This window comes from Procambarus clarkii, chromosome 28 (genome assembly GCF_040958095.1).
Source record: "Procambarus clarkii isolate CNS0578487 chromosome 28, FALCON_Pclarkii_2.0, whole genome shotgun sequence".
Taxonomy (NCBI): Eukaryota; Metazoa; Arthropoda; class Malacostraca; order Decapoda; family Cambaridae; genus Procambarus; species Procambarus clarkii.
This window is the reverse complement of record NC_091177.1, coordinates 13,770,268-13,795,728: the sequence shown is the minus strand read 5'-3', so window position 1 is coordinate 13,795,728 and position 25,461 is coordinate 13,770,268. Positions and strand designations below refer to the sequence as shown.

Genomic DNA, 25,461 nt, shown 5'->3' with positions numbered 1-25,461 from the left:
TCGGATTATTTTAATCTATGTGGCTACGCATAACTGAATCACGTGTTTTGGTAATTGTTCTTCAATATATGTATACTAGGAAGGCTACCCGGCGGCGCCCGGGGATATTACCCTTTTTCCCCACCGCCACTGGTGGGTAAGGGAGGCAAGGGGGGGGGGAGTGAGTTCCTGCTTGTCTCCCGCTCTTGTATATGGAACGACGTACCCAAGCACACACTGGGTGTGACACTGAGTAAAGCTGAGGAACATGACACTGTGACACTGAGTAAAGCTGAGGAACATGACACTGAGTAAAGCTGAGGAACATGACACTGAGTAAAGCTGAGGAACATGACACTGTGACACTGAGTAAGACTGAGGAACATGTCACTGTGACACTGAACAAATTCTCAACCCGTCACATATTTCACTGACAATAGAATTATTGACAAAAGCCACCTCCATGACGGAATATAATAATCATTTAACGGAACTACAATTTAGCTTCTCTTTGTTGCAAGGCAACAGCATTTGTAGTGGGATGATACTGGTCTTACACACACATAATATATCAACTGTGCAAGTGCATGCCATTCAGAAACTGCAATACGGATTTCATAACAAACTTTTAACCAAAATACATAATTTTTATGTTTAAACAATCAGATAATATACTCATTTAGGCTACTGTCAAGGCTGACACTCAAGAGGCTACTGTCAAGGCTGACACTCAAGAGGCTACTGTCAAGGTTGACACTCATTTTGGCTACTGTCAAGGCTGACACTCAGAGGATACTGTCGAGGCTGACACTCAAGAGGGTACTGAGTGTCAGGAGCCAGGTGACACCTCCACAAGTGGGTGACAAAGCCTCACCATAAACACACAACTTGCAGCAGGAGAACTCGACACATGTGATGCGGTATGCCGCCCCGTTAATCTATAACAATATATTTATCTGGGAAATTCTATAGTTTTAAGGAATACGCATTTTGTTGAAGCATAAACGGATCACTTTTGGTAAACTATGACTGTCTTGCCCGCGTCGGGGACGGTGTAAATGCGACGTAAATGCATGTAAATGCGACGTAAATGCATGTAAATGCATTTACACCGTCGGGAACGGTGTAAATGCCAGAAAGATACACCATTCAAAGGCGGGTGTAATATTATGTAAGTGAAACTCGCGACCAGAAATGGCAGAATTTGGGTGATTCCATAAGACATCCGATACTTTTTATTGGTGAATTCGACTCTGTTATGTCAGTCTCTTGAGTGAATTTTAGTGGACATGTAATTTGCTGGATCAATTTGATTTTCTTGCGGGGGGCGTTAAATTTTTTAAGAGAAGATACAAATTTATAATCCACATTGATGGGTTTGTGTTGGATTCTAAAATTATTTATGGCACTAAATTGACATTTTGTATTAAATTTGTCTGCAAAGCTTTGGGGTGAGCAACATGGACTGCTTTATGTGGTCGGTCTCAGTATTATGTTGGTGGCATAGTGACCGTCTTACTGGTCCATGGAACAGTAGTTGGTGGCACAGTGACTGTCTTACTGGTCCATGGAACAGTAGTTGGTGGCACAGTGACTGTCTTACTGGTCCATGGAACAGTAGTTGGTGGCACAGTGACTGTCTTACTGGTCCATGGAACAGTAGTTGGTGGCACAGTAACCGTGTACTGCCACATAGACGTGTCATGGTTGTGCCATTGTTAAAATCATCGTAGGTACGAGTATGACCGTTGTACCCTATTACCTCTTGAACTGTGCAGACTCCGACCCGACCATGTTGAGCACATACCCCACAAGGATATAATATTGCTTTAACAATGTACAATGAAAAATACCTTCACATCTTTTAGTAAGACGATGTTGATAGAGCAAGATAAAAGTGATAATACTTGCAAGATACGATCTGATTGTGATACTTCAAATACAATATTAATGCCTATTAATACCAGGCAACAATGTGTAATATCTTAAGACAATATTGATTTAACAAGTACATAATTACGCTAAATGGTCCATTGTTTAGAGAGAAGTTCCATCCCTCCCTCACCCTCTGCTAGCTCCCTCCTTAGTCCTTCTCTGTTCTCCCATACGTCTTATCATATCAATTCTCCTCTTTTGCCTCCTTCCTTCACCCCTCATCCTCCTTCACTTCCTCCTCCTGCTGCTGCTGCTCCTGCTCGTCCTCCACACCTATCTGGCCACAGCTCCGGCCACCACCCGCCCCAACAACCAACTCAGTATTCCACCCTGTAAGGACATTTCCCGCCGACCCTCTCCGGCTGAATATCTAAATCCTGAAGGCCCTTGCTTGGCCTGGTGAAGCAGCTGATATTTGTCTGGGAAGGTTGTGTAGGGGGCGAGGCGGCGGGGAACATGTGTGTCCTCAGTCACACCAAGGTAAACAATCTCTCCGCACACTTAATTCACCACAATTAAGAGTAAATTAGGCTCAGGAATCTGTACACCTGTTGATTGACGGTTGAGAGGCGGGACCAAAGAGCCAGAGCTCAACCCCCGCAAACACAACTAGGTGAGTACTATATTGATGCTATCGACAACACCGTAAAAAAACCGGTGTTTTAACCATATTAACACTAATATGGAACAGACTTCGTCAGACTAATTAGTAAGAATCGAGTTCGATAGGTTAGCAGTCACACATATGTATGTAATGTGACATATGTGTCACACATATGTAGCAGGGCAGACAATGATAAACTGTCCTCATACTTAATGCGGCATAATTTTGAACCTAGGTGTACCTAGATATAAGGTGAGAGGAAAGTTACCCCCAACCGTTTCTGTTCTACCCGGGGACTGAACCCGGGATCCTTGATTGTGAGTCGAAGATGTAGACCACTGTTCCGTCTCTCTACCCAAGCCTCTACGAGCATGCTGATGATTCCCATGTCCAACAGCCTAACTGCTCTGCACATTGATGGTTGTACATGACTTTTGTAGTCAGTGATTGGCGGATATTTCCGTGTTCAATTTCAGCTCCGAATCATTTATTGTGATTTTTTCCTGTTGCTAGAGAGTATTTTACTTTTCAGTTCCAATATCCAACTTTTTCTCTCCTGGAATTTATATTATATATATATATATATATATATATATATATATATATATATATATTATATATATATATATATATCGTACTTAATAGCCAGAACGCACTACTTGGCCTACTATGCAAGGCCCGATTTGCCTAATAGGCAGAGTGATTTTCGTTATCTTAAAAAAATTGTTTCCAATTTATTTGAATTAAAGCTAGTATATTATATTAATAATATGAATTACTAGCTTAGTTATGTTAGTTTAAGTAAGGTTACGAAAGGTTAAGAAGGGTAGGTAAGGTTTGGTCATATTTGTACGTTAGTTTTAACTCAAATTAAAGAAAATAAACTCAAATATTAACTAATGGAAAGCTTTATCATTTCATAAGAATTTGTTTTTAGAAAAATATATAACTTCAGGAAAACGTGGTTTATTAGGCAAATGGGATTTTGCATAGTAGGCCTAATAGTGTGTTCTGGCTACTAGGTACAATTTTTAGGAAACAAAAGTGGTAGCGAGAGATACCAGAAGATTATAAAAGAAACCCATTTCCATCGCTTCACACATTCACTTGCGGATGAAACGAATAAATCAAATTGACACCTTTCGTTCACTCATCTTAAGGTTCTTGAGGTTTTCTTGAGATGATTTCGGGGCTTAGTGTCCCCGCGGCCCGGTCCTCGACCAGGCCTCCACCCCTAGGAAGCAGCCCGTGACAGCTGACTAACACCCAGGTACCTATTTTACTGCTAGGTAACAGGGGCATAGGGTGAAAGAAACTCTGCCCATTGTTTCTCGCCGGCGCCTGGGATCGAACCCAGGATCACGAGTCCAGCGTGCTGTCCGCTCGGCCGACCGGCTCCGGCTCATGATTATAGATACACCACAACTACAATGCTTCTGTTATTTAGTTTGGCGTCGATTTATCTGATGTTCAAGTCGAAGCATTTTCATCTCTCTCTATATTTCTACCCCATACACACACGAACCAAAATTATTACTACACCTTTACCTTCCATTTAGCCCATCACCATATATTTCCGTGTGAGCTGCCCTCACCCTTACCCTTCCCTCAATAGCCCCATTCTTCCCTCCCCCTCCCCTAGACTTGGCCTCCCTACAATCAGCTGACGAGAGGTTTGTTTTCATTGTGACGTCACGGCTCAGCTGATGTCGACAACAACAACACGAGACCCGTCTGTTTAGAGCCATTACCGCCGTCCCTGTGTGTATTTTCACATCTCTAAATTGCATGTTTGGACTAGAGGATGGAAATGGCGGAGGTATCCAGTGTCACAGTGTGTGACAGGCTTAACATTTTAGCTTTTAGCTAAATGCATTTTAGCTTTTAACTAAAATGCATTTCTCTCGTGATGTTATTGCTCTGAAGGAAGGAGAAATGGCTTATGAAACAGCTAGACACATCTCCGCTAGACATAAGTAGATAAGTATGTAGGTAGACGGGATAAGTGTGTAGGTAGACGGAAATAAACAGTTTACAAAACTATTCAGTGTTTTTAGTGCTTGAAGGTTCGTTTCACGTCTAAGTGCCTTGACCTTAGATCTAAGTGCTCTGATGCCTTGTTTCGGGACTAATGTACACTCTTGGCCTATGTTTTCAGCTCAGGTTAATTTAATTCACCTTAAGATAGCTTAAGTTAGGCTATGAACCCTCCTAGGCCGGCGGTGAGCCTAGCAACACCCCGTGTTCTCACTGATCGGTGACGCTGTAATAGTCAACACAATAATGACAGTGAAATAATCATTAGACGCAAGCACAATATCTCCTCCCTCCCCCCCCCACACACACACGACGGGGCATATCCGGGAAATATATAATTTTTAATTGATATTCCTGTGTGGGCCCCAAGCCTTTGGTTGGCCCATTATGTGTGGGGCCCAAGCCTTTGGTTGGCCCATTATGTGTGGGCCCCAAGCCTTTGGTTGGCCCATTATGTGTGGGGCCCCAAGCCTTTGGTTGGCCCATTATGTGTGGGGCCCCAAGCCTTTGGTTGGCCCATTATGTGTGGGCCCCAAGCCTTTGGTTGGCCCATTATGTGTAGGCCCTAAGCTTTTGGTTGGCCCATTATGTGTGGGCCCCAAGCCTTTGGTTGGCCCATTATGTGTAGGCCCTAAGCCATTGGTTAGGTAATTATGTGTGGGCCCCAAGCCTTTGGTTGGCCCATTATGTGTGGGCCCCAAGCCTTTGGTTGGCCCATTATGTGTAGGCCCTAAGCCATTGGTTAGGTAATTATGTGTGGGCCCCAAGCCTTTGGTTGGCCCATTATGTGTGGGCCCCAAGCCTTTGGTTGGCCCATTATGTGTAGGCCCTAAGCCATTGGTTAGGTAATTATGTGTGGGCCCCAAGCCTTTGGTTGGCCCATTATGTGTAGGCCCTAAGCTTTTGGTTAGGTAATTATGTGTGGGCCCCAAGCCATTGGTTAGGCCCTTATGTTTTCCTTGTCTGTCGTTTCTGTCGACGCTGATGTAAGGTAAAATATGTAGTCCAGCTGCCCGTCCTCCTAAGGACCCCAACGTCAAGGAAATGTGGTACTAGAGGCCGTCCTCCTCCTAAGAGTCCTGGGGTCAGATTCACGAAAGCACTTACGCAAGCACTTACGAACGTGTACATCTTGTCTCAATTTTTGGCGGCTTTGTTTCCAATTATTAAACAGTTAATGAGCTCCGAAGCACCAGGAGGCTGTTTATAACAATAACAACAGTTGAACTGGAAGTTTTCATGCTTGTAAATTGTTTAATAAATGTAACCAAAGTCGTCAAAGATTGAGGAAAGATGGACACGTTCGTAAGTGCTTGCGTAACTGCTTCGTGAATCTGGCCCCAGGGACGCGGGTTCGCACCATCTTACGTCTTCAACATTTCCTCAAAGACGCGTCACAGTCTTGTTATTTTACAGTGTGACGTTGTTGTTGTAATATTGACTCAACGTTGATAACTTTTACTTAACATTATTCAAGCATATTCCCCCCGCGGGGATCACCTTGTGACAGGGACGGCTTTCCTGGATGTTTTGTGGTGGTGTGGGGAGCGTGCGAGCGCGCACCTAGTACACACGCGCAGCTCATCATCTCCTGCTCCCCCCCCCCCACCCATCACCCACCCTGAGTGCCCACCTGTCACACGCCAAAGTTACCATCTGGTTAAAGTAGTAACTGGTAGTAACCAGTTACTACTGGTTACCATCACGGCCAACCCACACGCCCTCTGGTCTCACGCACTTTGACCGGAACCTGTCAACTCACCCCCCACCCTGGCGGCCCACCCTCCACCCACCCTACCAGCCCACCCACCACCCTCCCTGCCAGCCCACCCCCACCCACCCTGCCTCGCTCACACAGGTGACTTGGGGCCAACGACTATTCGTCGTATAAACAGGGTTCCAAATCTGTCAGTTGATTCATAACCACGTTTGAGTTTACGAGGAAACGTTGTTGATCGTATTATTGATAATGACTCAAGGCGCCATGCCAACTGCCCTCGTATATCTTTTGTTTTTTTGGTCTTTGGTTCTACAGTGAATAGTTGAACTTTAGAAGGGAGCAGGCTATTAGCTATTCTTTATGGAAGATTAGTAGATTAGCTGAACTTGAAAGATTAGCAGGGCAGCAGACTTGTAAGAATACCAAAATAGCTAAGCTTTGAAGGCAATCAGCACAGCTAAACTTATGCTTATTTTGCAAAGCTTTCAGAAATGAACTTAGCGTCTCTGACTGGATGGCTAACCACCTGGCTAAATGACCGGATGACCCTCTGGTTAACCGAATAACCAGCTGGCAGACGGACTGGTTAATAACTATATATAGCAGTGGATGACTGGATCACTGACTGACACCATGACGTAAGCGTTTATCTGACTGATTTACTTGATGACATAATTCGTCATTTGACTGACTAAATCCTCCAAGGAGTGCCGGACCAACCGGGCTGTGGTGAGCCTGCGGGCCGCTCCAAGCAACAGCCTGGTGGACCAAACTCTCACAAGTCAAGCCTGGCCTCGGGCCGGGCTTGGGGAGTAGAAGAACTCCCAGAATCCCATCAACCAGGTATCAACCAGGGGCCAGATTCACGAAGCAGTTACGCAAGCACTTACGAACCTGTCCATCTTTTCTCAATCTGTGGCGGCTTTGTATACAATTATTAAACAGTTAATGAGCTGCAAAGCACCAGGAGGCTGTTTATAATAATGACAAGAGTGGATTGGGAAGTTTTCATGCTTGTAAACTGTTTAATGAATGTAACCAAAACCGTCAAAGATTGAAGAAAGACGTACACGTTCGTAAGTACTTACGTAACTGCTTCGTGAATCTGGCCCCGGGTAAATAGTGGAGGACCCGAGCTGCGGGCAGAGCGACCAGTGAGTCAAGTGTGTGAGGGTGGTGTTGAGCGGAGCACCGCCACACCACACTCACTAATGCTGCTAAGAAAGTGGCCGAAAGTAATGAGCTTTATCGGGAGAAAGCACTAAGCCAGTATGATAATATAATAAATTAAATGGATATTAGTACAGGATTGGATAGTTTAGATATAGAGGACAGAGTGAAGAAATAGTTCAACCGTTTTATCTTGATATTTATAATGACTTTTACCGTTTCTTCTGTTCTTATCTCACGAAAATATTTAATGCAATATTTACATTAAAACTATTTAACAACATAGTTTTTTGTTTTCGATAATAAAGGAATATTTTACAAGAAGCTTAATTTTAACCGTATATTCCGAGGGCAATTTAGCCACTAATTTGCATAATTGTCTAGTTAACAGACAATTTACGTGTCAAATATTTGCACTCTTGCAATCTGCTGGCAATGACCTTTGCTACAGATGCTTCCAATGGTTCTCACCTCTATGTGTGTAATATATATGTACCTGCTCCTTATAGCAGGTACATATATTACAAGGAGCCTATATGTATAGGCTCCTTATACCTATACTTCCCAACATTTAGTGATGGCTGGAGCCTCCAGACTGACCGTCTAGGGGAAGTGTTGTGTGATACTACAGCTCCCGCGCCCCGCCTCACCGTGCTCCTGGGAGTGTGGCCACACTGCACGGTGAGGGAGCTGGTCGCCAGAGGGGAGCGATTATCAGGGAAAGCGCCAAGCCATTACAGCACTTGGAAGGGGTCAGGATAAGGATTTGGGATGGGACGGGGTGAAGGAACGGTGCCCGACTACTTGGACGGTCGGGGATTGAACGCTGACCTGCATGAAGCGAAACCGTTGCCAGAGACGCCCAGCCACACCTTAAAGGGTGTGACACCACCTCCTAAACCTCCTCTCCTCGTGGCTCTTAAATATTTACACAAACATTTTTCTCAGGTAAAGTTCCTGACATGTAATTTTTTAAATTATTTATTCCCATTAAAATTATTAGTCTTCCATCTTATGAAAAAATGGTTTAAAATTCGGTAATTCTTCACTAAATCTCAAAAGCTTCTTAGAAAACCTGGGGATCGAACTTGGGTCCAGTGTCTAAGAGTCGACTGTGTTAGCCACTGTGAACTGTGACCCCTAACTCAGCATATCCAAGACTCCTTGAGTACACAAGATCACAGGGAAGATCAGACAGCCAATCAGATGAGCATATGGTAGTTGTAGTCTAAGTGGTAGATGTAGTCTAAGTGGTAGATGTAGTCTAAGTGGTAGATGTAGCGGTCTACCCAAAGGCCTCCTTTTTGTTACACACCCCCAGGAAGCAGCCCGTAACAGCTGTCTAACTCGCAGATACCTATTTACTGCTAGGTCAACAGAAGCATCAGTGTGAAAGAAACTCTGCCCATTTGTTTCCGCCTGCACCGGGGATCGAACCTGGAACATCAGGACTACGAATCCGGTGCGCTGTCCACTCAGCTATCAAGCCCCATGGTACTGGGGATGGGAGGAATGGATAAAGCGAAGTAGGAAAGAGGACGGGATGGAGAGGATGAGGGACAAAGGGAAGGGGAACAATTTCTGAGGAGATGAATGGATAGACTGATTGAGGGATGGGTAGACAGACGGATAGACAGATAGAAGGATGGATAGAGAGATAAAGAGGGTGGAAGTGGGAGGTTTATGAGGTCACGAGGAAAACTAGCGCGATACATCGTGTTTTCCACAGCAGAGATTTCTTAAGTCTGCCTGCTAGTGCTGTGAGCAGGCAGCAGAGGTCCGGCCCGGGCAGGTGTTCAGAACACGTCACGGTTGACTGTGAGGGCTGGGGGGGGGGGGGGAGTGTTCTTGTGGAGTCAGCACAAACTGAAGTATGATGTCACCCAGAGGGAGGGAGCTATTATTAGATACAAGACGGGGCTGGGGAGCTGAAGCTCAATGGTTGCAAACACAGGGGGGAGAGGACCAGTACACACACACACACCAAGCCATCCCCCACCCCCCCACCTCCTTGTTATTAATGGTTTACCTATTCCACAGTGTATTGATTAGCTCTCTCTCTCTCTCTCTCTCTCTCTCTCTCTCTCTCTCTCTCTCTCTCTCTCTCTCTCTCTCTCTCTCTCTCTCTCTCTCTCTCTCTCTCTCTCACACACACACACGCACACCGAAGGGCGTCGGTGGCTGTGTGGATAGCACGCTGGGCACGTAATCCTGAGGCCCGGGTTCGATTCCCGGCGCCGGCGAGGGAAAAAATGGGCAGAGACAGAAATTCAGATTCACCCTGATGCTCCTGTTACCTAGCAGTAAATTGGTACCTGAGAGTTAGTCAGCTGTCACGGGCTGCTTCCTGGGGTGTGTGTGGTGTGGAAAAAAATAGTAGTTAGTAAACAGTTGATTGACAGTTGAGAGGCGGGCCGAAAGAGCAAAGCTCAACCCCCGCAAACACAACTAGGTGAATACAACTAGGTGAATACACACACACACACACACACACACACACACACACACACACACACACACACACACACACACACACACACACGTGTGTCGGAAGAATTGCCCAATTGCTGGGAGAGGGCAACTGTTTTACCGATCTTCAAGAAAGGTGATAGGGAGGAGGCACTTAACTATAGACCTGCATCACTGACAATCAGCCCCTGTAAAATACTTGAAAGAATAATTAGGCTACGACTGGTTGCACACCTGGAGAACGTTAGGTTTGTAAACAAACATCAACATGGGTTCTGGAAAGGGAAATATTGCCTAACAAACCTTTTGGAATTCTATGATAAAATAACGAGGATAAGGCAGGACAGAGAAGGTTGGGCAGACTGCATATTTCTGGACTGCCAAAGAGCCTTTGATACAGTACCGCACATGAGACTGCTATTTAAACTTGGGAGGCAGGCGGGAGTAAGCGGAGAGGCCCTAGCATGAGTAAGGAACTACCTAACAGGAAGGAGCCAGAGAGTTACGGTGAGTAACGAGTGGCGTACCTCAGGCTTCGGTGCTGGGACCAGTTTTGTTAGTACAGGACTCTTTATTTGCTAAACACTGGAACAATTCTTCATTTTATTTTGAACAAGGTATACAAACGCCGTTTTTTCTGCATTATTCAGGACCAGGGTTCATCAAGCATTTAAATGTCCACTTACGAAACCTGTAGATCTTTCCTCAATTATGGGGCCTAGTTAGCATTTATTAAACAGTTACTGATCTCTGACAGGTTGTCCATAGCAATAATAACCTTCGGTTGCCAACTTTCCAGGCTCGTAAATTGTTTAATAAATACACAGTAACCCGACATGACGAGACATGATGTGCAGGTGTGATGAGTCTTGGAGCAGGTGTGGCTGTGGTCGGAAACGCTTAGGGACGGTGGTGCGAGTAGTCCTCAGTGTAGCCTGAGTGGCAGCTACGGTGGTACCATAGCCCTCAGTGTAGCCTGAGTGGCAGCTACGGTGGTACCATAGTCCTCAGTGTAGCCTGGGAGGCAGCTACGGTGGTACCAGCCCTCAGTGTAGCCTGGGAGGCAGCTACGGTGGTACCAGCCCTCAGTGTAGCCTGGGAGGCAGCTACGGTGGTACCAGCCCTCAGTGTAGCCTGGGAGGCAGCTACGGTGGTACCAGCCCTCAGTGTAGCCTGGGAGGCAGCTACGGTGGTACCAGCCCTCAGTGTAGCCTGGGAGGCAGCTACGGTGGTACCAGCCCTCAGTGTAGCCTGGGAGGCAGCTACGGTGGTACCAGCCCTCAGTGTAGCCTGAGTGGCAGCTACGTGCCTGGAGGCTTTTCATAGAAGCTTGGCTGACATAACGTGAGAAAGGAAAAATGTGTGTAGACGGTCGCTCTCCTTTCTCCAGGTGGCTTACGGCTTGGGATTTAAGCTGGCTTAGTTGGGTAGGGAGAGATTTAGGCCAGTTGTTGAGGGACGGGTAATGGCTTAGACTAGATAGAGGACGGAAGCAGGCTTAGGGAGGACTTGTGGCAGGTGTTATAGAGGCTGGCTTGGCTTGAGGGAGGAAGGGGGGGGATGCGGAAGGTGTTGTAGAGAAATATTAATTTTGAATAGATAGTACGTAACTTTTATGAGTGTTTGGGGTCAGCCGGAGCTTGGGTGAGGCTCTCTCTCACACACACACACACACACACACACACACACACACACACACACACACACACACACACACACACACACACACATGAGCCACAGAGACGTTAGAAGGAACTTTTTCAGTGTCAGAGTAGTTAACGGATGGAATGCACTAGGAAGTGATGTGGTGGAGGCTGACTCCATACACAGTTTTAAATGTAGATATGATAGAGCCCAGTAGGCTCAGGAATCTGTACACCTGTTGATTGACAGTTGAGAGGCGGGACCAAAGAGCCAAAGCTCAACCCCCGCAAGCACAAATAGGTGAGTACAAATAGGTGAGTACACACACACACACAGGGAGGGGGGCCTCGTAGACTGGTAGATAGCGCGCAGGACTCGTAATTCTGTGGCGCGGGTTCGATTCCCGCACGAGGCAGAAACAAATGGGCAAAGTTTCTTTCACCCTGTTGCCCCTGTTACCAAGCAGTAAATAGGTACTTGGGAGTTAGTCAGCTGTCACGGGCTGCTTCCTGGGGTTGTGTGTGTGTGTGTGTGTGGAAAAAAATAAGTAGTTAGTAACAGTTGATTGACAGTTGAGAGGCGGGCCGAAAGAGCAGAGCTCAACCCCCCGCAAAAACAACTAGGTGAATACAACTAGGTGAATACACACACTGTGTACATCTAAATAGATGGTAGACGAACAAGGGGACCCGGGGAAACTTAAGTACTCAAGTGAACCATAGTGACATTAAAATAACTTGACCAGTATGAGAATAGTGAACAAGTGGAATGTACTAAGAAGTGAAGAGGAAGAGACACCCAATATACAGATTCACAAGGTGTATTACCGAGTCCAACATTCTCAGAATCTTCTACATCGTTTGAGAGGCGGAACCAAATATCTAAAGCACGTCTCAGAAAGCACAATTTGGTGAGTCAACCCATTCTCCTGTTTGGTTAGTACGTTTTGTAGCTATGTGCACCATAGTACAAATATTGACGTACTAAGCAATTAGATTTTACAACTTTTGTACTATTCACTTTATAAAGAGTCCGAAAAAAATGAAACTAAAAACCAAACATATTCCTCGACACAGTACAGCACACACATGTACACATTTTCCGGTCTGTCCAAATTCAATAGTACACATTTCTACTTTCTAACTGCTTAGTACGTCTATATATGTACTATGGTCGTCATCGTTACTATAAGTACTACCAAAACAGGTGGACGGGGTAGGTGATTACAGGTCAGTATTGAGGACCCCCGGTAGTTCCCACCAGTACTGGCTGAGCCCCCCCCCCCCCCCCCGGTACTGCAGGACCGGTTGGGCAGGTGGCCACAGTTGCCAGTAATAATGTTCCTCATTATCATTATTATAGTAAAGGAACACGTCGCAAAATGAGCAACGTTTTAAAAGAGTAACTTGAGGCTCCTCTAAATTATGAACCATTATATAATCTTAAGAATTTATGTTGGATATTAGAGCTCTGTGGAGCGCTCCACCTAGTCTCTCTAACTCTTAATATATATTATATTATGTAGACAATTCCAAAATTATTCCTTAAACAACTCTGCATCAAATAGAGCCACAATTTCTCAAATTATACTGAAAAACAATAGTATTATTTTCTTTTGACAAATCATGTAGCTTCAGGCCAAATATTAAGAGAAGCCATTATATATATAAGTGAAGAGATCACAATATGGTTGGTGTAACTCGCAACACAACACACACATACACACACACACACACATACACACACATACACACACACACACACACACACACACACACACACACACACACACACACACACACACATACACACACATATTTCAAATGTAGATATGATAGAGCTCAGTAGGCTCAGGAATCTGTACACCAGTTGATTGACAATTAAGAGGCGGGACCAAAGAGCCAGAACTCAACCCCCGCAAACACAACTAGGTGAGTACACACACACACACACACACACACACACACACACACACACACACACACACACACACACACACACACACACAACCCACACACACACACACACATATACAATGAAAGCGACCCAGTTTGGGTCCGTCGTGGACCCTTAGCAAGTAGTTACATGTCATATATATATGTGTAGAGTTGGTATATTTATAAGAGCAGCTCCGAGGCATCCCACACGACGCTCTCTCTCCTGCGTCTCAGCCGCCCGTCTTGACCCGACTCTTGTAGCAGCGAATTAACACGCGAAACACATGTTAAAGAATAGTAACTTGCATTTTAACATTATTATCTTTCCGCTTATTGTGGGCACGTCTGGGAATATTGACCCCCGTTGTTGTGGGCACGTCTGGGAATATTGACCTCGTTGTTGTGGACACGTCTGGGAATACTGACCCCCGTTGTTGTGGGCACGTCTGGGAATATTGACCCCCGTTGTTGTGGGCACGTCTGGGAATATTGACCCCCGTTGTTGTGGGCACGTCTGGGAATATTGACCCCCGTTGTTGTGGGCACGTCTGGGAATATTAACCCCCGTTGTTGTGGACACGTCTGGGAATATTGACCCCCGTTGTTGTGGGCACGTCTGGGAATATTAACCCCCGTTGTTGTGGACACGTCTGGGAATATTGACCCCCGTTGTTGTGGACACGTCTGGGAATACTGACCTCCGTCGCCGGTTCTCATCAACTATGGAAGTTGAGATCACTTATGTCAACACTGAGCACTTGACAGTTCTGCTCAACTGTAAGAGTTCACGTCACTTGCCTGAAGTTCGATCACTTAAAAAGCTTCCAAAAGTAATAGAAGATTTGAAAACGCGTAAGATCTTATTTGCTTTGAATACTACATCACTTTTCTGTTAAGACAATTCCAACGTTTTGATCAAATGTCTGTGACTGGATCTCTGTGGCTCATGGCACTTTTGCTTAGGTTTTTGATCACTTTTTATTAAACACTTTACCACTTCTCTGTGGGAGTTAACCACTTCTCTGTGGGGAGTTCCGTCCACTTCTCTCAGAGATTTAACAATATTTCTTTGAGTTTTGGTCACTCTCTGAGCTTTGATTACTGGTGAGTGAACGTGAATTAATTACACGTGAGCTTTGACTGCTTCCAAATATTGACCGCTGTTATCACCTGTTATCCTGAATATTTACCACCTGTTATCCTGAATATAACAGGTTAGCCCGTTACTCATGCTCGCTTTAACTAATTTATTTGATATATGTGTGTACTCACCTAATAGTGTTTGCGGGGGTTGAGCTCTGGCTCTTTGGTCCCGCCTCTCAACCGTCAATCAACAGGTGTACAGCTTCCTGAGCTTATTGGGCTCTATCATATCTACACTTGAAACTGTGTATGGAGTCAATCTCCACCACATCACTTCCTAAGGCATTCTTCCTAATGTGTGTGTGTGTGTGTGTGTAATCAATTTACCCTCTCATGGCTCAATCAGTTGCTCTATATGACCTGATACAAATTTTCCAATATTATCCTGAAGCGGATTTTAGATTGATTGTCAATATGAATATCATGGGTCTTATTTTAAATTTAAAGATAGCGTGCCATTTCATTTGTGCTCCAGTATCATGTGTATATATATAAATGTTCCAGCTGTAATATCCGATATATTGAATCTTCCATTTGGAACTATAAAATTAGCATACTGGAACACAATGGGATTATCTATTAAAACTGGCTTACTGTTATCCAAGCTATCATTTTCAGGGATTAGGAATCATTATGAGAGTGAACGGACGACGACGTTTCGGTCCGTCCTGGACCATTCTCAAGTCAGCATATTTCAGCCACGTTATTGTGACTCCTCGTCTGCATCATTTATTTATTTATTTATTTATTTATATATATACAAGAAGGTACATTGGGATTGTGAGGATACATAATATAGTAATTACAATCTTGTAAAGCCACTAGTACGCGCAGCGTTTCGGGCAGATATTATGAGACAAAACATTCTGTGAATGACTCAGACTTTTAAATCTTGGATACATGAATGAGCGGCGAGACTGACCTGCGTGTAATGGAAGCTTATATCTCTCTCTATTATATATATCTGAAAGCTGCGACCTTCATTGCATAATAATATTTCAGCCTTACAGATGGCTGACACCTCTGTAAGGCTGAAGTAAATACTATGTAAACTTTATTAGATTTTGGTTACCTTTTATAATTTTGCTTCTCGTAGACTTCATTGTTTTGTAGTAACTTTGATTTGAGTTTTTTTGGTGTTTATTTTGAGTGACGTGTTATAATTAGTTCAGCTTTGATTAACGTGCTGAGAACAATATTTGGGGTTTGTGTTTTTGCTTGATAATTGTAATTTCGAATTAGTATTTATTGTCTTTGTTGAATATTTGGCAAACCCAACTTTGTTTGATCAGGCATGCAAGCTGAGTTTGTGTGTTTGTTCAGTTTTTGTATAATCATTGTTATTACGTCCTCTGTTTATCTTATATCACTTTATCACTCCATCCGGGTGTAGCAACACTTACTACAAGATAATATCTTGTAATAAGTGTTGCTTATTACAAGACTGTTGTAGCAACTTTTATCTTGTAGTCAACAACAAACACAGGTTTCTTGTTTTGCGAAGTTTAAGTTCACTTTTCTATATATATATATATATATATATATATATATATATATATATATATATATATATATATATATATATATATATATATATATGTGTGTGTGTGTGTGTGTGTGTGTGTGTGTGTGTAAATCACGAAAATAAACACGTGATGAAAAATGTGACAGTGTCAGACCACGGAGGAAGAATTGAAACAGGAATTTCCTTAAGTACCTTCGTATATTAATACATCTTCAGAAGGAATCTCCTGAAGATGTATTAATATACGAAGGTACTTAAAGAAATTCCTGTTTCAATTCTTCCTCCGTGGTCTGACACTGTCATATATATATATATATATATATATATATATATATATATATATATATATATATATATATATATATATATATAAATGATTAATATGTGTTTATGACCCCATGTAGCGTGGTGGAACGATACACATATATTATCATTAGGGGTCACAACATATGTAATATACATTTTATTAGGAATAAAGACTTGTTATTGTAATGAACGAGATATAGTTAACAGGCGTCAGGGGACAGCCGCTACATGTACGCAACCTGTCCTCTCAAATACCGCATCGCATTTTGACCTCAAATTCCCACAACGGACAAAATACGATGTACTATAAATCAAAGCGGCTCACACAAACATTCCCGTTATGAACGCGTTGGTCCTGGATAATGTTGGGATACGTGCGGACAATTTAGTATACCGTTTACTGACCGTTGTGACAACGGGAGAGGACGGGCTGTTACACGACCCTGGCTTGATAATTGGGTAGTTAAGATGCAAATTAAACAGAGAGGAATGAGATAGATATGAAGAAGAGAGATGAAATGAAAACGAAAAATGATAAATTATTAAAGATATTAATCTTCTTCATAACAATATCACTTATAACAATATTCTTTCTAATCAATTATAATAATATTCTTATCTGTCACAGCCCCAGTGAATTTTCTCAATAATATTCTTTCTAATTATAATAATATTCTTTACAATAGCCTTAACAATGCTAATATTCCTTTTAACATTATTAAACATAATGACAAAGTATAGTGACTACGGTAGTAATAGAGCAATAGTGAGAATGTTATACAAGCCAAACCCCCAAGTTATCTCAGGTGAGAGCAGATGCAGCATCCCACCTGTGATGCTAACTTGTCTCAGATCATCTTGGCAGAGTCTGTGTTTGTTCTCTCAGAACATTCTAAGTTAGCAGCGAGTCAGTCTCTCTTTCTGTCTCTCTCTCTCTCTGTGTCTCTGTCTCTCTCTCTCTCTGTTTTTCTCTGTCTCTCTCTCTCTCTCTCTCTCTCTCTCTCTCTCTCTCTCTCTCTCTCTCTCTCTCTCTCTCTCTCTCTCTCTCTCTCTCTCTCTCTCTGTATATTCCATTTAGAAGCAGTTCGCCCCACAAGCCTCGGTAACGAGCAGTAGGGGACGTGAATGACCTAGTTAGGGCAATGGGGGTCCCAGAGAGGAAAGGGAAGATGATTCTACTTAAGATCACACTTTTATTGAATCCGTTTTCTGAGGTGTGTTCGTGTGTGTGACACATATGTGTCGTGTGTGACACATGTGTGTCGTGTGTGTGACACATATGTGTCGTGTGTGACACACATGTGTCGTGTGCTTTAAGATCCGTATCTATGGGTTGAGGCCGAGGAGTTATACTTGAGAATATTACGGATCGGGTCAAAGAATTAGAGTTGTGGGCACAGCACTTTAGGGTTGAGGCTGAACACTCATCTTTGACACACCCAGCACTAAATTTGAGTTCAGTCACTCCAGATTTAGACAGACAGAAAGAGAGAGATAATTAAATAAACGAGAAGTTAATGAAATACAGACAACCAATAAGGTGATAGAGGAAGGAGCTAAAGGGAGAAACAGGTGTGAACAACAGAAGCTGCCTCCTGTGGGGTAACAGTACCCACCACTCCTGTTAGTCATATGGTGTAGTAGGGTGTAGTGTGTGGTGCTCCTGTTAGTCACATGGTGCAGTAGGGTGTAGTGTCTGGTGCTTCTTTTGGACACACCGTGTAGTAGGGTGTAGTGTCTGGTGCTCCTGTTGGTCACAAGGTGTAGTAGGGTGTAGTGTGTGGTGCTCCTGTTGGACACATGGTGTAGTAGGGTGTAGTGTCTGGTGCTCCTGTTAGTCATATGGTGTAGTAGGGTGTAGTGTGTGGTGCTCCTGTTGGACACATGGTGTAATAGGGTGTAGTGTCTGGTGCTCCTGTTGGACGAATGTGGAGAAAAATCCTGTTATTGCTTCACAATTCAGCACCAAGATCTCCCACTGAATTACACCCAAGACTGTTCGGTTCAGATTAAAAAGTGTGCGCGTATATAAGACAAAGACGTTAACAATAGCTAAGTATTGTAAAAGACATAACTGAACAGTAGTTATGTATTGTAAAACTTATTGTTTGGCAAGAATTTTGTTTTCTTTTGACAGTAAGAAGCTTTTTCCGATATTGTTCACGGCCCCGAGTCCTGCTCCTTCAGGAGCCTTCAGGACCTCTGCTTCTGCACCCATTCACACTCCCACTTCAGAAGGGAAAAAGTGGGTGTAGAGTAGTTTATCACGTGACAACATAGCCCCACACAGTAGTTTATCACGTGACAACATAGCCCCACACAGTAGTTTATCACGTGACAACATAGCCCCACACAGTAGTTTATCACGTGACAACATAGCCCCCACACAGTAGTTTATCACGTGACAACATAGCCCCACACAGTAGTTTATCACGTGACAACATAGCCCCACACAGTAGTTTATCACGTCACAACATAGCCCCCACACAGTAGTTTATAGGTCACAACATAGCCCCACACAGTAGTTTATCACGTGACAACATAGCCCAACACAGTAGTTTATCACGTGACAACATAGCCCCACACAGTAGTTTATCACGTCACAACATAGCCCCCACACAGTAGTTTATAGGTCACAACATAGCCCCACACAGTAGTTTATCATGTCACAACATAGCGCCACACAGTAGTTTATCACGTCACAACATAGCCCCCACACAGTAGTTTATCAGGTCAAAACATAGCCTCACACAGTAGTTTATCAGGTCACAACATAGCCCCCACACAGTAGTTTATCATGTCACAGTTGTCATGCCACAATAGTCGTGTGAGCTTCCTGCCGTAATAGAACTTTTCTTTTTAAATATGAATTGGTCATTAATTTGGTGGTGTCACTTTCCCTAACCATGACTACCTTCTAGTGTCACTTTCCTTGACCTGGTTGCTGGTTGATCGGTCCAGCAACCAGGAGGCCTGGTCGACGACCGGGCCACGGGGACGCTAAGCCCCGGAAGCACCTCAAGGTAACTTCAAGGTAAGGTAACCTGACCACGACTATCTTCTAGTATCTTAACTATACTTGCAGGTCACTCTCACTGATGATGCTGATGTTAGTTCTTGTGAAGAATATTGAGTTGTTTTTATCACTTTTCTTCATCTTTACTTCAAAGTTTCCCTGTGACAGGCTTAACTTTATGAGGTCATTTTGGCGGGTTAATGGAGCAGCAACTTTCACGAAAACTGTTTCAGCTTAATATTTCCTTATTCACTTCCGTGACCTCTTGTCTCGCGTGTCACATTACTGGCTTGGGTCATCTTGTAGGTCACATTACTGGCTTGGGTCATCTTGTAGGTCACAATACTGGCTTGGGTCATCTTGTAGGTCACAATACTGGCTTGGGTCATCTTGTAGGTCACAACACTGGCTTGGGTCATCTTGTAGGTCACAATACTGGCTTGGGTCATCTTGTAGGTCACAATACTGGCTTGGGTCATCTTGTAGGTCACAATACTGGCTTGGGTCATCTTGTAGGTCACAATACTGGCTTGGGTCATCTTGTAGGTCACATTACTGGCTTGGGTCATCTTGTAGGTCACATTACTGGCTTGGGTCATCTTGTAGGTCACATTACTGGCTTGGGTCATCTTGTAGGTCACAACACTGGCTTGGGTCATCTTGTAGGTCACAATACTGGCTTGGGTCATCTTGTAGGTCACAATACTGGCTTGGGTCATCTTGTAGGTCACATTACTGGCTTGGGTCATCTTGTAGGTCACATTACTGGCTTGGGTCATCTTGTAGGTCACAATACTGGCTTGGGTCATCTTGTAGGTCACAATACTGGCTTGGGTCATCTTGTAGGTCACATTACTGGCTTGGGTCATCTTGTAGGTCACATTACTGGCTTGGGTCATCTTGTAGGTCACAACACTGGCTTGGGTCATCTTGTAGGTCACATTACTGGCTTGGGTCATCTTGTAGGTCACAATACTGGCTTGGGTGATCTTGTAGGTCACATTACTGGCTTGGGTCATCTTGTAGGTCACATTACTGGCTTGGGTCATCTTGTAGGTCACAATACTGGCTTGGGTCATCTTGTAGGTCACATTACTGGCTTGGGTCATCTTGTAGGTCACATTACTGGCTTGGGTCATCTTGTAGGTCACAATACTGGCTTGGGTCATCTTGTAGGTCACATTACTGGCTTGGGTCATCTTGTAGGTCACATTACTGGCTTGGGTCATCTTGTAGGTCACAATACTGGCTTGGGTCATCTTGTAGGTCACAATACTGGCTTGGGTCATCTTGTAGGTCACAACACTGGCTTGGGTCATCTTGTAGGTCACAATACTGGCTTGGGTCATCTTGTAGGTCACAATACTGGCTTGGGTCATCTTGTAGGTCACATTACTGGCTTGGGTCATCTTGTAGGTCACATTACTGGCTTGGGTCATCTTGGTCACAATACTGGCTTGGGTCATCTTGTAGGTCACAATACTGGCTTGGGTCATCTTGTAGGTCACATTACTGGCTTGGGTCATCTTGGTCACAATACTGGCTTGGGTCATCTTGTAGGTCACATTACTGGCTTGGGTCATCTTGTAGGTCACATTACTGGCTTGGGTCATCTTGTAGGTCACATTACTGGCTTGGGTCATCTTGTAGGTCACAATAAATCCTCGAGTCGTCTCTTGGGTCACATCTTGAGGTCCTTACATGTTATTGGATAACTTCTTAACATAAACTACTTTACAGGAACAAGTATATGGCCATGATATGAGCATCACGCAGGTCATGACAAGGCCATGACAAGGCCATGACAAGGCCATGACAAGGTCGGGAGTTGCCTGTAGTCTGCGAGAGACATATTAAGGCTGAAGAAGTACACCAGAGAGCCAAGAGGATTGAGGGAGACGAGTGGGAGAAGGGGAATGAGTTGATAAAGAAAAGAGATAAGGGAAAGGGGAAGAAGATTGAAAATTAGAAGAAGACAAAGATGAGAATGAAAACGAGATGGAAATGGAGCTGAAGCAGAGGTAGTAGTAGAGAGAAGAGGAAGAGGGCGGCAGGAAAGGAAGAGGCAAGTGAGGCATCAAAGGCTGAGAGCGATGATTAGTAGGGAAGAGAAGATAGATGAGAAGAGGAAGCATAGTGAAGCAGATGATAAGAGCAAGGAGTATTGAGTGGGCAGTGGTGCGTGAAGAGTCCTGGCTCACACTCTCCCACACACCCACCACACTCCCACACACCCACCACACTCTCCCACACCCACCACACTCTCCCACACACCCACCACACTCTCCCACACCCCCACCACACACTCCCACACACCCACCACACTCTCCCACACACCCACCACACTCTCCCACACACCCACCACACTCTCCCACACACCCACCACACTCTCCCACACACCCACCACACTCTCCCACACACCCACCACACTCTCCCACACACCCACCACACTCTCCCACACACCCACCAAACTCTCCCACACACCCACCAAACTCTCCCACACACCCACCAAACTCTCCCACACACCCACCAAACTCTCCCACACCCACCACACTCCCCCACACACCCACCACACTCCCCCACACACCCACCACACTCCCCCACACACCCACCACACTCCCCCACACACCCACCACACTCCCCCACACACCCACCACACTCCCCCACACACCCACCACACTCTCCCACACACCCACCACACTCCCCCACACACCCACCACACTCCCCCACACATCCACCACACTCCCCCACACACCCACCACACTCCCCCACACACCCACCACACTCTCCCACACACCCACCACACTCTCCCACACACCCACCACACTCTCCCACACACCCACCACACTCTCCCACACACCCACCACACTCTCCCACACACCACACTTTCCCACACACCCACCACACTCTCCCACACACCCACCACACTCTCCCACACACCCACCACACTCTCCCACACACCCACCACACTCTCCCACACACCCACCACACTCTCCCACACACCACACTTTCCCACACACCCACCACACTCTCCCACACACCCACCACACTCTCCCACACCCACCACACTCTCCCACACACCACACTTTCCCACACACCCACCACACTCTCCCACACCCACCACACTCTCCCACACCCACCACACTCTCCCACACACCCACCACACTCTCCCACACCCACCACACTTTCCCACACACCCACCACACTCTTCCACACACCCACCACACTCTCCCACACACCACACTTTCCCACACACCCACCACACTCTCCCACACCCACCACACTCTCCCACACCCACCACACTCTCCCACACACCCACCACACTCTCCCACACCCACCACACTTTCCCACACACCCACCACACTCTTCCACACACCCACCACACTCTTCCACACACCCACCACACTCTCCCACACACCACACTTTCCCACACACCCACCACACTCTCCCACATCCACCACTCTCTCCCACACCCACCACACTCTCCCACACCCACCACACTTTCCCACACACCCACCACACTCTCCCACACACCCACCACACTCTCCCACACACCCACCACACTCTCCCACACACCCACCACACTCTCCCACACACCCACCACACTCTCCCACACACCCACCACACTCTCCCACACACCCACCACACTCTCCCACACACCCACCACACTCTCCCACACACCCACCACACTCTCCCACACACCCACTACACTCTCCCACACACCCACCACACACTCCTACACCCACCACACTCTCCCACACACCCACCACACTCTCCCACACCCACCACACTCTCCCACACGCCCACCACACTCTCCCACACCCACCACTCTCCCACACCAACCACACTCTCCCACACCCACCACACTCTCCCACACCCACCACACTCTCCCACACCCACCACACTCTCCCACACCCACCACACTCTCCCACACACCCACCACACCCACCACACTCTCCCACACCCACCACACTCTCCCACACACCCACCACACTCTCCCACACACCCACCACACTCTCCCACACACCCACCACACTTTCCCACACACCCACCACACTCTCCCACACACCACACTTTCCCACACACCCACCACACTCTCCCACACCCACCACTCTCTCCCACACCCACCACACTCTCCCACACCCACCACACTCTCCCACACCCACCACACTTTCCCACACACCCACCACACTCTCCCACACACCCACCACACTCTCCCACACCCACCACACTTTCCCACACACCCACCACACTCTCCCACACACTCACCACACTCTCCCACACACCCACCACACTCTCCCACACCCACCACACTTTCCCACACACCCACCACACTCTCCCACACCCACCACACTCTCCCACACACCCACTACACTCTCCCACACCCACCACTCTCCCACACCCACCACACTCTCCCACACCCACCACACTCTCCCACACCCACCACACTTTCCCACACACCCACCACACACCCACCACACTCTCCCACACCCACCACACTCTCCCACACACCCACCACACTCTCCCACACACCCACCACACTCTCCCACACACCCACCACACTTTCCCACACACCACCACACTCTCCCACACCCACCACACACTCCCACACACCCACCACACTCTCCCACACCCACCACACTCTCCCACACCCACCACACTCCCACACCCACCACCACACTCCAACACCCACCACACTCTCCCACACACCACCACACTCTCCCACACACCCACCACACTCTCCTACACACCCACCACACTCTCCCACACCCACCACACTTTCCCACACACCCACCACACTCTCCCACACCCACCACACTCTCCCACACCCACCACACTCTCCCACACACCCACCACACACCCAGCACACTCTCCCACACCCACCACACACTCCCACACACCCACCACACTCTCCCACACCCACCACACTCTCCCACACACCCACCACACTCTCCCACACACCACCACACTCTCCCACACACCCAGCACACTCTCCCACACCCACCACACACTCCCACACACCCACCACACTCCCACACCCACCACACTCCCACACCCACCACACTCCCACACCCACCACACTCCCACACACCACCACACTCTCCCACACCCACCACACACCCAGCACACTCTCCCACACCCACCACACACTCCCACACACCCACCACACTCTCCCACACCCACCACACTCTCCCCCACACCCACCACACTCCCACTATACAACCGGCTGGTCCCTACAACTGGTCATTGTTCCTTCACCCTACCCTTATACTCCAGCTCCTGGTCCCCAACCCTCACATGCCTCCCATATAATCTCATACTGGCTCAGCCCTACTGATGCCTTACCTTATATATCGCAAAGAAACGCGATAAGTCAAACCTATCTACGTTCCTGGTGAACGTTATAAGATGTGTAATCGAGTCAGAGTAGATGGAAGCTCCAGAATACAGTATGTTCTTCACTGAACAAGTTAGTTAGAGGGACCTGAGGGTATCGTTGTGATCACAGCAAACTGTCCCAGTGTAACGAGGGGTTCAGCCTTACATAATTATCCACACTATTCACGGTAATTAGCCTTTATTACCACGATTATCGTTGCAGCAAATTAAATTACTATCCAGACTCTGATGGGGATCTTTCAGACAAGCGATTACAATTGAAGTACATTGACAGTTACAGCAAGAGTGAGCTACAGGTGTGTGTATCCTTATTACAACACTGTAGCGTACCTTCTGTATTACTACTAACGGTACACACACTGTACCAGTACCAACGGTACACACACTGTACCAGTACCAACGGTACACACACTGTATCAGTACCAACGGTACACACACTGTACCAGTACCAACGGTACACACACTGTACCAGTACCAACGGTACACACACTGTATCAGTACCAACGGTACACACACTGTATCAGTACCAACGGTACACACACTGTACCAGTACCAATGGTACACATACTGTACCAG

General features: G+C 46.1%; 2 protein-coding genes across 5 annotated transcripts in view; both read right to left on the bottom strand.

Moving 5' to 3' along the window:
- Positions 1-25,461, bottom strand: part of LOC123754965 (uncharacterized) — a 367,030-nt gene that overhangs the window by 305,167 nt on the left and 36,402 nt on the right. The gene's annotated exons all lie outside the window — the stretch shown is intronic.
- LOC138369425 (mucin-22-like) lies at positions 19,731-21,128 on the bottom strand. Its single transcript, XM_069332664.1, has one exon. The coding sequence runs from the start codon at positions 21,126-21,128 to the stop codon at positions 19,731-19,733; it is 1,398 nt and encodes a 465-aa protein (XP_069188765.1).

What these genes read in the sequence shown, in the direction of transcription:
- LOC138369425 (XM_069332664.1), bottom strand. Translation starts at nt 21,128, where the DNA reads ATGACCCAAGCCAGTAATGTGACCTACAAGATGACCCAAGCCAGTAAT.